The 15,056-nt window shown below is 50.3% G+C and overlaps 1 protein-coding gene across 1 annotated transcript in view; it reads right to left on the bottom strand.

Moving 5' to 3' along the window:
• Positions 1-15,056, bottom strand: part of LOC132430353 (mucin-5B-like) — a 108,997-nt gene that overhangs the window by 70,756 nt on the left and 23,185 nt on the right. Inside the window, exon 4 of the mRNA XM_069540989.1 lies at positions 14,298-14,427. Within this exon, the coding sequence (XP_069397090.1) occupies positions 14,298-14,427 (130 nt within the window). The remainder of the gene's footprint in view (positions 1-14,297; positions 14,428-15,056) is intronic.

The following is a 15,056-nucleotide window of genomic DNA, read 5'->3' on the forward strand; positions in this document are numbered from 1 at the left end:
GTGTGTGACGGGCACTGAGAACGGGAGGGCTCAGCGGGGGCTGCCCCGCCGAGAGCGTGTGCTGGGTGGGATGGGGTGGGGGCGAGTGCACGTGAGCGCGCGCCGTGCGTCTGTGTGTGCTGGGGCGTGCCCGAGTCTGTGCACACGCTCGTGGTGTAGGTGCGCGTGCACCTAGGCAGGGGACACTGGATCCAGCATTGCCTGCCCTGGGCTGGCACTCCTCCCCAACGCCTGTCCCTTCCTTTCCAGTTTCTGGGCATGGCCGAGGTCCCAACGCAGGTGACCTGCAGGGCCGTTGGGGTCACTCTGCTGTAGCTGCAGGACCTGGGGGCTGAGCCGTCCCAGCAGCCTTCTCCGGACCCGACACTCCCACCTCCCTCAGCCCACGCAGGCTGCAGGGCAGAGGCTCTGTCCTGGTGGACAGGTACAGCTTAGGGGCAGAAAAAGGGGGCAGCTTCACAGCCCTTCCCATGTGGGACTCTGTGGGGTTGGCTTCCTCCCCTCCAGGGCGAGGAGGTGAGAACAGCGGGGTCTGACTGGACGCGCAGACTGTCCGGCTGGAGTGGCCAGGCAGCCTGACCCAGACCTCCCTCCCCTATAGCCCGGTGCACTGGAGGGGCTGCAGTGGGGGAAGACTTGACTTCCACTCTCCACCTGGGGCACATCTCCAACCCGGAGGTCAACACCCACACCCCAAACGCCAGGTCCCTCCAACCCCCTGCCCTGGGGAAAGAGCCAGGCCTGGACCAGCCGCACGTCTTAAAGCAGACAGTCCGCCGTGGCGCCTGTTTTCTGCTGAGACTGCGGAGCGGACGGGTGTCTCCAGGCCCCTCTGGACACTTTGCCAGCCCCGTCTCGGACGCCAGCCTGGTGGCAGCCCTCGTGGACCGGGCACACTTCTTGGAGGCTTCACTGTATAATTCAGTCCATAGAAAATCAGAAACTCCTGAGTGGTAGGAACTGTGGTTATATCCCTGCTTTTTGGATGACACAGATGGGAGGCACCTGACCTCAGAGGGACCAACAGGAATTCGAATCCAGGGCCTGGGGCTCCAGACACTGGGAGGAGATGGTATCCTGGCCCTGAAACCCATCCGCTGTGTAGCCCTGGGCCAGCACATCACCCTCTCTGTGCCTCGGGCATCTCGTCTGGAAAATGGTGATCGTAGGAGCGCTGCTCAGAGGACGGTTGCCCCAAGGACAAAACCAACTGATGCGTCAGGGAAGCGTCCTCTGAGCTGCGTCTGGTCCCCCGGAAGAGCCCCTGCCGCCCTTGCAGCGGTCGCCTCCAGGAGGCTTCAGGCGAGTTGAAGGACCTCGTGAAGCTCCTGCTTTCTCTTCCTGAAACGGGGTGATGATGCCGCGCTGGGGCGTCCCTTCGACCTTCTGCACAGTTTAACGCATCTGGGACCTCGGTGCACCGCCAGCCTAGCCTGCACCATGACAGTCGAACAGGCAGCACCTTCCTCTATTGGCTGCACCTAAAATCACAGCCCAGTTTCTCATCAATGCTGGCTCAGCATCCGTGACCCACAGTCACTCCTGACGCAGGGGACACCGTGAGGCCGAGGGTGCGGCCTGATGTCACAGATGCGGAAACCAGCAGTTTGGGGAAAGTTTACCACATATCCCGTGTGACAGAGCATGACTTCAGGACACAGACAGATGGAACCCTTCTAACGCGCGAAGAGGAAGTGGGCGCCACCTCGGCAGGAAGGCGCTGGGAACCTCTGACAGCTTGCAGGAATTATCATGCTGTTGACAGAAAGGGCACGGTGGCTTCAGAGTTGCTCCAAGCCGGGAACTTCCTTGATAAGGAGGATGGTGTCCTAATCCCTCCTGCTTGGCTTCGGGGCCCGAGGGGGAGAGAGCCATCTGGAAGATGCCCATGAGTGGGGTCAGCCTCCCCGGGCCGAGGGGCCAAGACCCCCCCGGTACCGGCGGCGCGGGCAGGGGGGTCGGGGGGGCACGGGGGATGCTCTCTGGGCGGCGGGAGAAGGGAGCGGAGAGTAAACTTGGTTTCATGGCAGGGCTGACCTGATTTGGAGGCTTCCTGCATGCGTCTGTTTACCTGCATCACTGGGCAGACAGAATTCCTCCCGAGATCTGACCTGGTCCCCCAGATCCACAGCTGTAAATGAAGGGCGGTGAGACCCCGGCTTGCTGCTGACAGTGGCTCCCCCCTCCCCCCACAGCTGAGCCCCTCTCTGCCCAGGCCTGGGCGGGGCAGTGCTGGCCCTGGAGTCCCTCATCGCCCTGGGCCCAGCTCGGCTCCTGGGAGCCCCCGCCCGCCCCCTCCTGCCCCAGAAAACACAAAGGCCCCCAGCCCCTCCCCACCATGCCTTCCTCCAATGCCTCTGCTCAGCGGTCACCCCTCCACCTCCTTGGGGGGACGGAGGGGACTGTCCATTGAGGCTGTTCCCTGGAGGCAACCGCATCTGTGTCCCTCCTAGCTTCCCAGGCAGCCTGGGCACCCAGGGGTCAGGTAGCAGCTGACACTACTAGAATCCAGCCTCCTCTGCCCTAAGAGCACTGTGCCAGCCCCTCCCCCAAACGCCGCCATCTGCAGGCAGGGAACTGCCCGCCCACTTGCCCGCATCAGGACAAGGAAAAGTCACCCTTGACGGTCCTGTCAGCCTCTAGGGAGAGGGGAGGATGCATCCAAAGTGAGATGCCGCCCAAACAGCCCTGACTGTGGCCCCCAGGGTCCTGACGCGGAGCGGGCGCCTCTGACCCCAGGACAAAAGGACATCGGCACTCGGGGGGCTGGGGCTTGTCTAACGCCATCAGCACGTTTAAAAGGTATTGTTCACAGTGTAAAATCGTGCTCATAGAAATTAGACCACCACTTCTGGGTGTATCCCAAAAGAACTGAAAGCAGGGCTTCGAAGAGATATTTGCACACCTGTGCTCACAGCAGCCCAGAGGTAGAGGCAACCCAAGTGTCCATCGATGGATGAAGGGGTACACGTGGTCCATCCACACAGTGAGATATTATTCAGCCTTAAAAAGGAAGGAAATCTGACTCAGGCTGCACAGGATGAATCTTGGAGACAAGATGCCCAGTGAAATATGCCAGACGCGGGACAAGTCCTGCGTGACTCAGTCGCATGAGGTCCCTGGAGGAGTCACATCCATAGAGACAGAAAGTAGACGGTGGGGATCAGGGGCTGGGGGAGGGCAGGGGAGTGAGTGTGTAATGGGGACAGAGCGTCCGTTTGGGAGGATGGAACGTTCTGGAGTGGACGGTAGTGAAGTTTGCACAATGATGTGAATGTGCTTAGTGCCTCCGAAATGTGCCCTTAGACATGGTTAAGATGGTACATTTTGTTACATGTATTTTAACACAATTTTTTTTTTTTTTTGCGGTGCGTGGGCCCCTCACTGCTGTGGCCTCTCCCGTTGCGGAGCACAGGCTCCGGACGCGCAGGCTCAGCGGCCATGGCTCACGGGCCCAGCCGCTCCGCGGCACGTGGGATCTTCCCGGACCGGGGCACGAACCCGCGTCCCCTGCATCGGCAGGCGGACTCCCAACCACTGCGCCACCGGGGAAGCCCGAAGTTCTTAATTTTGATGGAACACAATTATCCTTTTCTTTCTTTCTTAGTTGATGTTTTCGTGTTCTAAGTAATCTTCATCTAACTCACAGTCCTGAAGACACGCTCCCATGTTTTCTCCCAGAAGTTTTCTTGTTTCCCATTCCACATATGGGACCGAGATCCAGCTGGAATCCTGTCTGCGTGTGGTGTGGCCTGGTCAGGTTCACGTTTTTCCATCCGCTGTCCAAGGGCCCGAGCACTGCTGTTCATGGTGTGTTCGTCACAAGCCAAGTAGCCACATGTGTGGGTCTCTTCCTGGGGTCCCCATTCTGCCCAGATGATGGAAGGGGGAGGGGAGGGGGGAGGGGCCGGGGGCTAACCACACCGTTAACTCGCCAATTACACTGTTTTGCTTTGCTTGAATTTTTGCTGGACCATGGCTAACATTTCATAAACAAGTAACATTTATTATCTTTGGAATGAGTTGCAGTTTCCCCTGGACACTAATATAGATTAATTTCTGTGACTATCTTCTGGACTGTAAAAATGAATGAATGTCATCTGTATTAGGGAATAAAGTTAGAAACGTATGAATAAATAAATCTTAGGAATCACATAATTGAAATCTTGCCTCTATGTCTGTCTATCCGTCCCTCTTGCACCTGTCATGGGGTGGGACGCTACAACCACCTCTTCGCAATTCCTCTGTGCTCTTTTTGACATCAACTCTCTGTATATTTTTCATTGTTTATTAAGGTGTAACTTATACACAGTAAAACTCTCTCTTGTTCGTGCAGCATTTTGGGAGTTCTGATGAATGCATACTGGCATGGGTGACTGGACCCTACGGTAAGAGTACGTCTAGCTTATAATAAACTGCTGGGCCGTATTCCAGCAGGGCTGTGCCGTCCTGGTTCCGCCAGCCGTGTGGCAGCCGGGCCGCTCTGTGCGAGTCTCCTCGTAGCTTTCATGTGAATTTTTCTCTAACAGCTTTTGACGTTGGGGATACTTTCTATCCGTGTGTCTTCTTAGCTGAGGGGACCGTCAACACTTTGGCCAATTTTTAAATTGAACTGTTTGCTTTCTTATTGTTGAGTGTGTCTGAACACAAGTCCTCTATCAGACACGTGATTTGTCAACATCTTCTCCCAGTTCATGGTTGATCTTTGCACTTTTCAGAGCGTCTTTCAAAAAGCAAAGGTTTTTCATTGTGATGAGACCCAATTTGTCAATTTCTTCTCTTATGGGTCTTGCTTTTGGTGTCATAGCTAAGAAATTTTGCTTCCACCAGGGTCACCAAGGTTTTCTCTTGCTTTCCTGTGGAAGTCTTGTAATTTTAGGTCCTACGTTTGGATCCTCATCCGTTCTGAGTTCATTCGTGTGTGAGGTGTGGTGTACGGATTGCGTTTCTTTTCTTTCTTTCATTTTTTTGCATGTGGATGTTCAAGGACTTCAGCACCATTTGCTGAAAAGACAGTTGAACATATTTTGATGCTATGGGGTTTTTTTCCATTAAGCTTTTTATTTTGAGAGAATTGTAGGTTCTCATGAAGCTCTAAGAAATAATCCAGAAAGATTCCAGGTACCCTTTACCCAGCCTCCCCCAATGGTGACATCTTACAAAACAACAGTGGGACATCTCGACCGGGATGCTGGCATTGATGCAGCCGAGACAAAGAGCATTTCCAGCCCCCCAGCATCCTGCCTCTTGCCTTTGCTCTCACTCTCACCACCTAGCTAACCCCCGACAACCACAAGTCTGTTCTCTAGTTCTATAATTTTGTTGTTTCAGGAATTGTACAGAACCTTTGGGGACCGTCTTTCTTCACTCAGCATAATTCTCTGGAGTTTCACTCAGATTGTTTTGTGTTCACTGCTTTTTACCGCCAAGTGAGATCCCAGGGCATGGACGGACCACAGCTTGTTCATCTACCCACCTGTTGAATGACATCTGGGTTGTGTCCAGGTTTTGGCTGTTACAAATGATGCTGCTGTGAAGATGCGTGCATGGGCTTTGCTGTAAACATCAGCTCTTGTTTCTCCGGGATAAATAAATGCCTTTGTGCGATTGCTGCGCTGTACAGTAGTTGCGTGTTTAGATTTTTAAGAACTCAACAAACTGTTATTATTATTAGAGTGATTGTATTATTATTTTTTTGTTTGTTTTGTTTTTTGCGGTACGCGGGCCTCTCACTGCTGTGGCCTCTCCTGTGGCGGAGCACAGGCTCCGGACGCGCAGGCTCAGCAGCCATGGCTCACGGGCCCAGCCGCTCCACGGCATGTGGGATCCTCCCAGACCGGGGCACGAACCCGTGTCCCCTGCATCGGCAGGTGGACTCGCAACCACTGCGCCACCAGGGAAGCCCTCTCCTTGTGGTTTTAATTTACATTTCCCTCCAGGCTAATGATGTTGAGCGCCTTCTCATGTGCTTATTTGCCTTCTCTATGTCCTCTTCAGAGAAGCGACCCTTCATGCCTTTTACCCATTTTCTAATTGGATTGTTTGGTTTTTAGTGTTGCTATGTTGAGAGTTTGTTATATATTCTAGATACCAACCCTTTGGTGAATGTGTGGTTTGCAAATATGTTCTCCCAGTCAGTACCTTCTCTTTTTATCCCGCAACAGGGTCTTCCATGGAGCAGAAGTTTTTAATTTTGATAAAGTCAAGTTTACCTTTTATTTCCTTCTACGGATCATGCTTTTAGTGTCAAGACTAAGAACTCTTTGCCTAATCCTAAATCCTGAAGATTTTCTCCCGTTTTCCTAAAAGCTGTAGAGTTTTGCATTTTGCCTTTAAGTGTGCGATCCATCCTGAGCTAATTTTTGCATAACATGTGAGTTAGGTCCACATTCTTTTTTTGGATGTCCAATGCCTCCAGCAACTTGTGGAAAAATCAACCCTTCATCCACTGAATTGCTTTGGCACCTTTGGGCGTATTTGTGTGGGTCTGTTTCTGGGTCTCTTTTCTGTCCCACTGATCTGTCTCTACCCCTCTACTTATGCCACATAGTTTTGGTTATCCAGCTACATAAGAAGTCCTGGAATCAGGTACATTGATGTCTCCCAATTTCTTCTTATTCACAGTTGCTTTGCCTTCTCTAGTTCCTCCATGTTTCCATATGAATTTTAGAATAATCTTGTCTATATCTACAAATACCCTTGCTGGGATTTTGATAGGAATTGTATTGCACTTGTATGTTGATTTGAGGAGAATTGACACTTTCACCATGTCAAGCCCTCCAGTGCATGAGCATGGTATGTCTTTATGTGAGTGGGACCCTGTGGGGCCTTCCTGGGACAGACCCTGCCCTGTCCTCCGTCTGCCTCTTGTTTATAGAGACCTAGCTTCCTAGGCCTCCCCTGAGTTCCAAAGAATAAATTTAATCAGAGAAGTGAGAAAATGAAGAAACAAAGGAAAACAGTCAAACAAGATGAAATAATAGTTTAGCCATTAAACAAAGTCAAGGACCTTTAGTCCCTCCTCCAGGGCTATAGATAATATCCTGAGCCATATCCTTTGAGCTGTTTTGCAGATACAGAAACTGGCACTGAATGGAAAAAGCTGACTGCGTGGTGACCAGACTGTAGCCATGACATAAGCTGCTCCGTCTTGCACAATTCCAAGAACTGGCCTCAAGGAAATGGGAACAAACCGACCCTGGAGCTGAAGATCAACTGCACTTAAAACAATCAAGATGACGCTGAGGCTTCCCTGGTGGCGCAGTGGTTGGGAGTCCGCCTGCCGATGCAGGGGACACGGGTTCGTGCCCCAGTCCGGGAAGATCCCACATGCCGCGGAGCGGCTGGGCCCGTGAGCCATGGCCGCTGAGCCTGCGTGTCCGGAGCCTGTGCTCCGCAACGGGAGAGGCCACAACAGTGAGAGGCCCGTGTACCGCAAAAAAAAAAAAAAAAAAAAAAAAAAAAAGATGACACTGATCAGACCACTGCAGACCAGTTTCAAAATGACTTCCAGCGCTGACTCTGCTGTTTCTGCATTGAGCCCCTCCCTCCGCCTATACAGCCCTGAAACTCCCCTTTAAAAGCTCCTGCCCTCTGATCCGCAGCTGAGGAGTTGGTTCTTTGGGACACGGGTCCACGTTCTCCCCAGGATTGCTGGCTTCCTCCATAAAGCTACCTTCCTTTTAGCCAACACTTGTCTCTAGTATTGGATTCTTGAGCTGACGAGCAGCTGAACCTGAGGTCGGGGACACTCCATCTGTTCAGATCCTCTGTGATTCCTTTCATCAGCGTTTTGCAGTTTGGGGCACCCAAGTCCTATATAGGCCTTGTTAGATCTACACCTAAGTTTTTCCATTTATTTGAGCAATCGCAAATAGTATTATATTCTGAATACAATGGTCAGTGACCACGTGGTCATTGGTAAGATATAGAAATACAGCTCATGGGCGTATGTTTATCTTGTATCCTTGAAGCTTGCAGAATCGGCTTATTCTTAGATTTTTTTTAATAATAGATTATTTGGAATTTTCTGTGTAGACAATGGTGTCGTTTGCAAATACGGACAGCTTCATTTCTTCCAAACTGGGTGCTCTTTGTTTCCTTTTCTTACCTTACTGCATTGACTAGAACTTCCAGGCCTGTTGGAGAAGACTGGTGAGAGTGGGCATCCTTGCCTGGCTTCCAGCACTCATCTCTCCCCAAGAAGTTCAATATTAGCAGTAGGGTTTTTGTAGACGGTCCCCATCCAGCGGAGGAAGCTGCCTCTATTCCTGTTTCTCTGGGAGCTTCTATCATGAGTGGATGTTGGACTTTGTCATGTGAAGGGCTTTTTCTGCATTAATTGATATGCTCATGTGATTTTTCCTCTTTGGCCTGTTAATATAGTTGATTTCATTCATTTTTGAATATTGAAGCAGCCTGCGTCCCTGGAATGGACCCCACTTGGTGAAAATGTATAATTCTCTTTATGTACTGATGAACTCTGTGTGCCGTTACTTTGTAAAACATTTTTGTATCTATACTTACGAAAGATGTTAATCTGCAGTTGTTGGTTTTGGCTTTTAATTTTTTTTGTACTGTCTCTATAGTTATGGTATCTGGGTAATACTAACTTCATAAAATGAATTGGGAAGTGTCCCCTCCTCTTCTCCTTTCTGGAAGAAGTTGTGCAGATTTGGTGATAATTCTTCTTTAAAAGTTTGATAGAATTCTTCACTGAAACCATCTGAGCCTGGATTCTCTTTTTGGAGTTTAAAATTATGAATCTAATTTCCTTAATAGTTATAAGGCTACACAAATTATCTATATTGAGTGAGTTGTGGTAGTTTTTGCTTTTTGAGGAATTGGTTTATTTCATCTAAGTTGTCAAGTTTCTGCGTGTAGAGTTGTTCCTAGCATTTGCTCACTACCCTTTTGACGACTGTGGGTTCTGTAGTGATACCCCCTGTTCCATTCCTGATATCGGTAACTTGGGTCTTCTCTCTTTTTTCTTTTCAGGCTTTCTAGAGTTCTGTAAATTTTATTGATATTTTTCTTTCTTTCATTTCATTTCTTCCATTCGAATGAGTTAAAATTCATTCACTTCTTTCCCATTTTCCTGTTTTCAATTTCTCCGGTTTCTGCTGCTGTCTTTGCTCTTTCCTTCCTTCTGCTTTGAGTCCCTTTTTCTCTTCTTTTCCTATAGGTTCTTGAGGTGGGAGCTTCGTGTACTGATACGAGACATTTCCTCTTTCCTAGTATACACCTTTACTGGTATAAAATTCCCCCAGCACTGCTTTAGAATTTTTGATATGTTGAGTTTTCATTTCTATTCAGTTCAGTGTATCTCTGTGCTTCCTTGAGCCTTCCTCACTGGTCCATGGATTATTTAGAAACGTGTTTCTGAGTATTTGGAGATCTTCTTGTTAACTTTTGGTTACTGGTTTCTAATTTGATTCTATTGTTGTCAGAGAACAAACTCTGTGTGGTTTCCGTTATGTTAAATCTGTCGAGATTTGTTTTGTGTCCCAGGATATGGTCCGTCTTGGTATATTGTCTTAAAAAGTGTGTGTATTCTGCTACTGTTGGGTGGAGTGTTCTGTAAATGTTGATTAGATCCTGTTGGTTGATGGTATTAAGTTCTTCTACATCCTTGATGATGTTCTGTCTAGTTGTTCTGTCAGTTGTTGAGAGACGGGGGTTGACATCTCCAGCCAGGATTGTAAATTTATATATTTCCCCTTTCAGTTATATCAGTTTTCAGTTCACAAATTTCGCAGCTTTTAGGGTAGATCTTATGGTGACAGATTCTCTAGCTTTTCCTTCATCTGAGAATGGCTTGTCTCCCCCTTCCTTTCTGGAGAACATTTCCACGGGGTTGAGCATTCTGGGCTGGCAAGTCCTTTTCTTTCAACACGTGGAAGATGTCATGCTGTTTTGGCCTTCATGATTTCTAACAAGAAATCGGCCGTCATTCAAATTGGTTTTTACCCCTAAAGGTAAAGTGCTGTTTCTCTCATTGCTTTCATTTTTTAAATTTTCTTGCCTTTAGGTTTCAGAAGTTTGACTATGGTATGTCTTGGTATGGCTTTCTTTGGGTTTAACCTGTTTAGAATTCACTCAGCTTTTTCAATCTGTGGGTCTTTTGCCAAATTTGGGATGTTTTAAAACTTTATTTCTTTGAGTGCTTTTTCCAGGTCCCCTGTGGCACAGATCCCACAGGTTTCTGAGTCTCTGTTCATTTTTTTCCCATGTATTTTCTGTTGATCGGATCGGGTAATTTCCATTGTTCTACAATCCAGTACAGTGATCCTTTCCCTCCATTGTGTTGGGTTGGCTTTTATTTCATTTATTGTAATTTTCGGTTCCAAAGTTCCCATGGGTTCTCCTTTATATTTTCTCTTTCTTTGCTTGCACTTTGTATTTTTTATTCATTTCAATGTGTCCATAACTGAAACATTTTCTGGCAGCTGCTTTAAACTCTTTGCTGGATAATCTAACATCTGTGTCATCAGTGTTGGCCTCTGTTGACCGTCCTTTCTCATTCAGGTCGAGATCTTCCTGCTTCTGGTCATGATGAGCAATATTTTTATTGAAACTGGGACATTTTGGGTACTGCCGTGAGATTCTGGACCTTATTTAAGCCTGTTTAGTTGGCTTTCTCTAGCACAGATTTACCAAGGGAAGGGGAGAACCAGACAGGGGTCCAACCCTCTGTTGACACCCAAAAGGCCTTCTCATTACTGCTGGGTGGGGTGGGAGTCCTGGCTCCCCATGAGGCCTCCCTGGCTGGGGGGGCAGGTGTTCCTCATTACTGCTCCCCTGCACAACCTCCACTGACACTCTGGGGGAAGCTGTTGCCTTTCCCCTCTAACTCTCCTGTGGCATGATTTTTAGATATGTCTCTTATAAACATGGAGTCAGCCTGTAAGTGTTTTTCTCCCTTTCTCACCCCACCTCCAGCTTTGTGTTCAGGGAAGTTGGATGTGCCTTTATTCTCACAGGTAAGAGTGGGCTCCCCAGCCACCCTGTTGGACGCATCCCTGCCTCTTTCTTTGGCCTCTGCCCTTCTCGTGCCGTTTGGCTTATGTTTACTTTGCCTTTTCTGCCCTGTGGATATTCACTGAGTAATGTTACCATAGAGGCTATCTTTTTCTATCAGCAATATTGAGTCACCCCTGTGGATGGCAGAGAAACCACCACCCTTCCATTCTTCCAGGCCTTGTTCTGGAATGTTCACTCTGGATTGTAATAACAATTTCACCCCTGTGTCTGTCCTGCAAGAGTTACTTCTGATCTTTGCACTCAGGACTATTGCCACAGCACACAGCCACCTGGAGCAGCCCCTAAACCAGACAGTTCCAGGGCTCTCACCAGGCTTCTTAGGTCAAGACTTTCCCATTCTTGAACCGAGATTGTGTCTTGATTGTATGATCTCAAAGTATGTCTTCAAGTCCTTTTAGTTTCCAGGAAAAGTATGTGGAAATGTGGAAAATATTCTTTCTAATCCTTAGACTTAACAGTGTTCAGAAGACCCGTTCCCTCCCACTCCAGGCTGCACGTGCTTCTGAACACCTGTGTCTGACACCTGTTTCTGGACCCCCATCCATTCCCCGCTGACCTCCATCACCTGTTTAAGGGCACCTTCTCTGGCTGTTCTCTGCTCCAGGCAGGCTCACCTCCCCAGGATGAATATTCCCACAGAATTATGTTCCTTTTGCAATTATACACAGATTAGTGAGACTATAGAACCAGAAAATGATGTTCCTGCTAAACTTTACCTCCTATGAGAGCAAGGATTTTCGTCTGTTTTTGTGACCTTTGTTCAATGAAAAGGAGAGGTTCTCAAATAACTAAATAAATGAGCAAAACTGACAGCTTGCGGGCTTCCCTGGTGGCGCAGCAGTTGAGAGTCTGCCTGCCGATGCAGGGGACACGGGTTCGTGCCCCGGTCCGGGAAGATCCCACGTGCCACGGAGCGGCTGGGCCCATGAGCCATGGCCGCTGAGCCTGCGCGTCCGGAGCCTGTGCTCCGCAACGGGAGAGGCCACAACAGTGAGAGGCCAGCGTACCACACACACAAAAAAAGACGTCTTGCTTCAGCTCAAAAATGTTTTCTTTTATCGTATCTTCAATCCAGTTATGTGATTGGCACGGTTGGGTTTAAGTCTATCATCTTGCAATTTGTTTTGTGTTTTACCCACCTGTTCTTTGTTCCTCTTTCCTGATTTCTTTTCAGTTAATCAGGTTTTTCTTTTCTTTTAGACTAAACTTTATTGAGATATAATTCACACACCAGAAGATTAATTCACTTCAAGTCAATAGTCAGTGAGTTTTAGCAAATGTTCACACTCAGGAAACCAGCATCACGATCAAGATACATTTCCATAACCTCAAAAAATTACTTCGTGCCCCTTTCCAGTCAACCCCACCCTTATTCCTGAGCCAGGCAGCCGCTGGTCTGAGTGTTGTCCCTGTACCTTATTCGTGTGTGTTCTGGAATGTTCTGGAATGTCACGCAGATGGAATCAGAAGGAGTAGCTCCTGGTGCCTGGATGTTTCCGAGACTCACCTGTGCTGTGGTGTGTACCCACAGATCGTTTCTTTTCAGTCTTTTTTTAAAAAAAAACTAATTTATTTATTTATTTATTTTTGGCTGCATTGGGTCTCCGTTGCTGCAAGTGGGCTTTCTTTAGTTGTGTTGAGTGGGGGGCTACTCTTTGTTGCGGTTTGTGGGCTTCTCACTGCAGTAGCTTCTCCTGTTGCGGAGCACGGGCTCTAGGTGCACAGGCTTCAGTAGCTGTGGCACGCGGGCTCACTAGTTATGGCTTGTGGGCTCTAGAGCGCAGGCTCAGTAGTTGTGGCGCACGGGCTCAGTAGTTGTAGCTCACGGGCTCTATAGCGCAGACTCTGTAGTTGTGGTGCACGGGCTTAGTTGCTTCACGGCATGTGGGATCTTCCCGGACCAGCACTCGAACCCGTGTCCCGTGCATTGGCAGGCGGATTCTTAACCACTCCGCCACCAAGGAAGTCCCCTTTTTAGCTGTCTTTCATTGTCTGTCTTTCCCTTCTTGTTTCAGAGTCAACGGTTTCTTGAATTAATAGATACTTTCTAAAATGTACTTTATTTCCCTGTCGTAACTTTTATTCTTACAAAACTATGTGTCTCTCCTGACTCTCATACCAGCTGATGACTCTTTCCAAGGGCCCCACTTCAGTTGGTTTTATTTGTTTGTTGTTTGCTTGCCATGAAGTGGCTTCTCCGGGCCTCTGGTACTTTCCTGTTGAGGGGACCACAGGGTCTACTGGCCCCTGGGCTCACCAGTTGGTCAGTGTATCAGTCAGTTACTTAAAAGTCTGAGGCTTAAACCAGCCAAGTTCCACTCGGGACCCACGTGACACGTCTGTCGTGGGCTCACTGTTCTGCTGGAGCATTACCATGTGCTGTGGCAGAGGGCAAAGCCTGGCCCAACAGTTTTACTAAAGATGTTCCTTTTTCCATATCTTTATTGCCCAGAGGGGTAAAGTAATCCTGAATAAGTGGAGATCTGTGCATGAATGAGAAGGCTGGGGTGCCAGGGAGGAAATGGCCCTCAAAGGGTTAAATCCTGAGGGGGCTGAGGTGGGACCTGATGGAGTAAGAATGTGGGTGATAATGACGCGGGGTCTCCAGAAAGTCTAGAGATACGTAGCCAGCACGGTCGAGATGCAAGGGAAACGATGCCCTGTGGAAAAGGCAGACCTGGCCCGGAGGGCCACAGAGAATTTCCAACGGTGGGTGCACAGCTGGGCGAGGAAAGCATGGAAGGTGTTCCTTGTGCAACGCCAAGCAGATACCGGCACGGTGAGGACCCAGTGGGCTGGGATGCAGTGAGGACGTGAGGGCGAGAGGAGGAGAGATCAGAAGCTGGTGCGGTGCGCGCCGGTTCCCATACCAGAGGGTCTGAATTGCCTGTGGCAGAGGCTGGGCACCACTGGAGCACAGGGAATGGCAGCCAGGCGCCTGGGGCGGCTGCATCACCTCACAAGCCCTTAGCAGGCCCCGCAGACGCTCCCCCGTTGTGGCCCCACTGGAGGAGCTCTGAGGCTAGTGGGGGGTGGGAAGAGACAGGAGGGGGGCCACATCCTGCTGGCTTCCTGGAGGAGGTGACCGCGAGAGGAGGAAGGGCCAAGCAGGGGCAGGAGCATGGCGGCAGGGTGGGACCACGGCCTCGCCTCTCCCCCCTCTGGCCTCTCAGTGGGTTCCAGGCTCCCACAGCCTCTGTGTCTCTGCCCTCCCCTGTGGGTGGGCGGTCTAGACTGCAGGCTCCTCGGCGCACCCCCCTCCCAGAGTGACACAGGGCTGCGGCAGTCTCCCGGGATGCGGCAGTCTCCCGGGATGCACACGCAGATGCGGGGCTCGGCTGAAGGGCCTGGCCTGGGAGCTTGTCCGCAGAGCCTGTTGCCCATCTGTGGACGAGGGGCGGGTGGGGTGAGGACGGACAGGGGACAAGGAAGGGCTTCATGGAGGGTGCGTCCGGCAAGGTGAGACTTCACTAGGTGGACGTGGGGCTGGGAGGAGGCAGGGGTCCCGGGGGCAGATCCAGAGCAGGACTTTCAGGGAGTGAAGAAGTTGGGGACGGGGCTCAGCCTGGCCGGGGTGGGCAGACGAGGAGGGCCCCAACGGCTACAGGTCTGTGCCCACACCAGCCTCCTCTGCCCTCCTGCAAGCCCGCCCAGGGCTCGGCCCCTCCCCCGGGCCCCCCAGGCCACCCTGGCTCCCCCCTCCCTGTCCATGGCCCTTCTCCTCACGTCCAGCCAGGAATGACAGGAAGGCTGGGTGCCAACACCCTGCCGCTTGCGAGCAGGGCCCACCTGAGCGGTACCGACTGTCCGGCCACCGGCCCGGCTCTGTCCAAGTCCCCGTGTCTGCATTGCTTTCCCCCAGTTTCCTCTCTGGGTTTATTATATTTGCAGCTCAGTAGGGATGAGGTGAGGTTCAAACCACCGGCCAGTGACCTCAGGCCAGGCAGCCAAACTCCCGACACCGCCTCCTCATTTGCTGGTGGAGGTCCCCTCTTGAGAATCCATCCAGATGG

The sequence above is a fragment of the Delphinus delphis genome, chromosome 8 (genome assembly GCF_949987515.2).
Source record: "Delphinus delphis chromosome 8, mDelDel1.2, whole genome shotgun sequence".
NCBI classification, from domain to species: domain Eukaryota; kingdom Metazoa; phylum Chordata; class Mammalia; order Artiodactyla; family Delphinidae; genus Delphinus; species Delphinus delphis.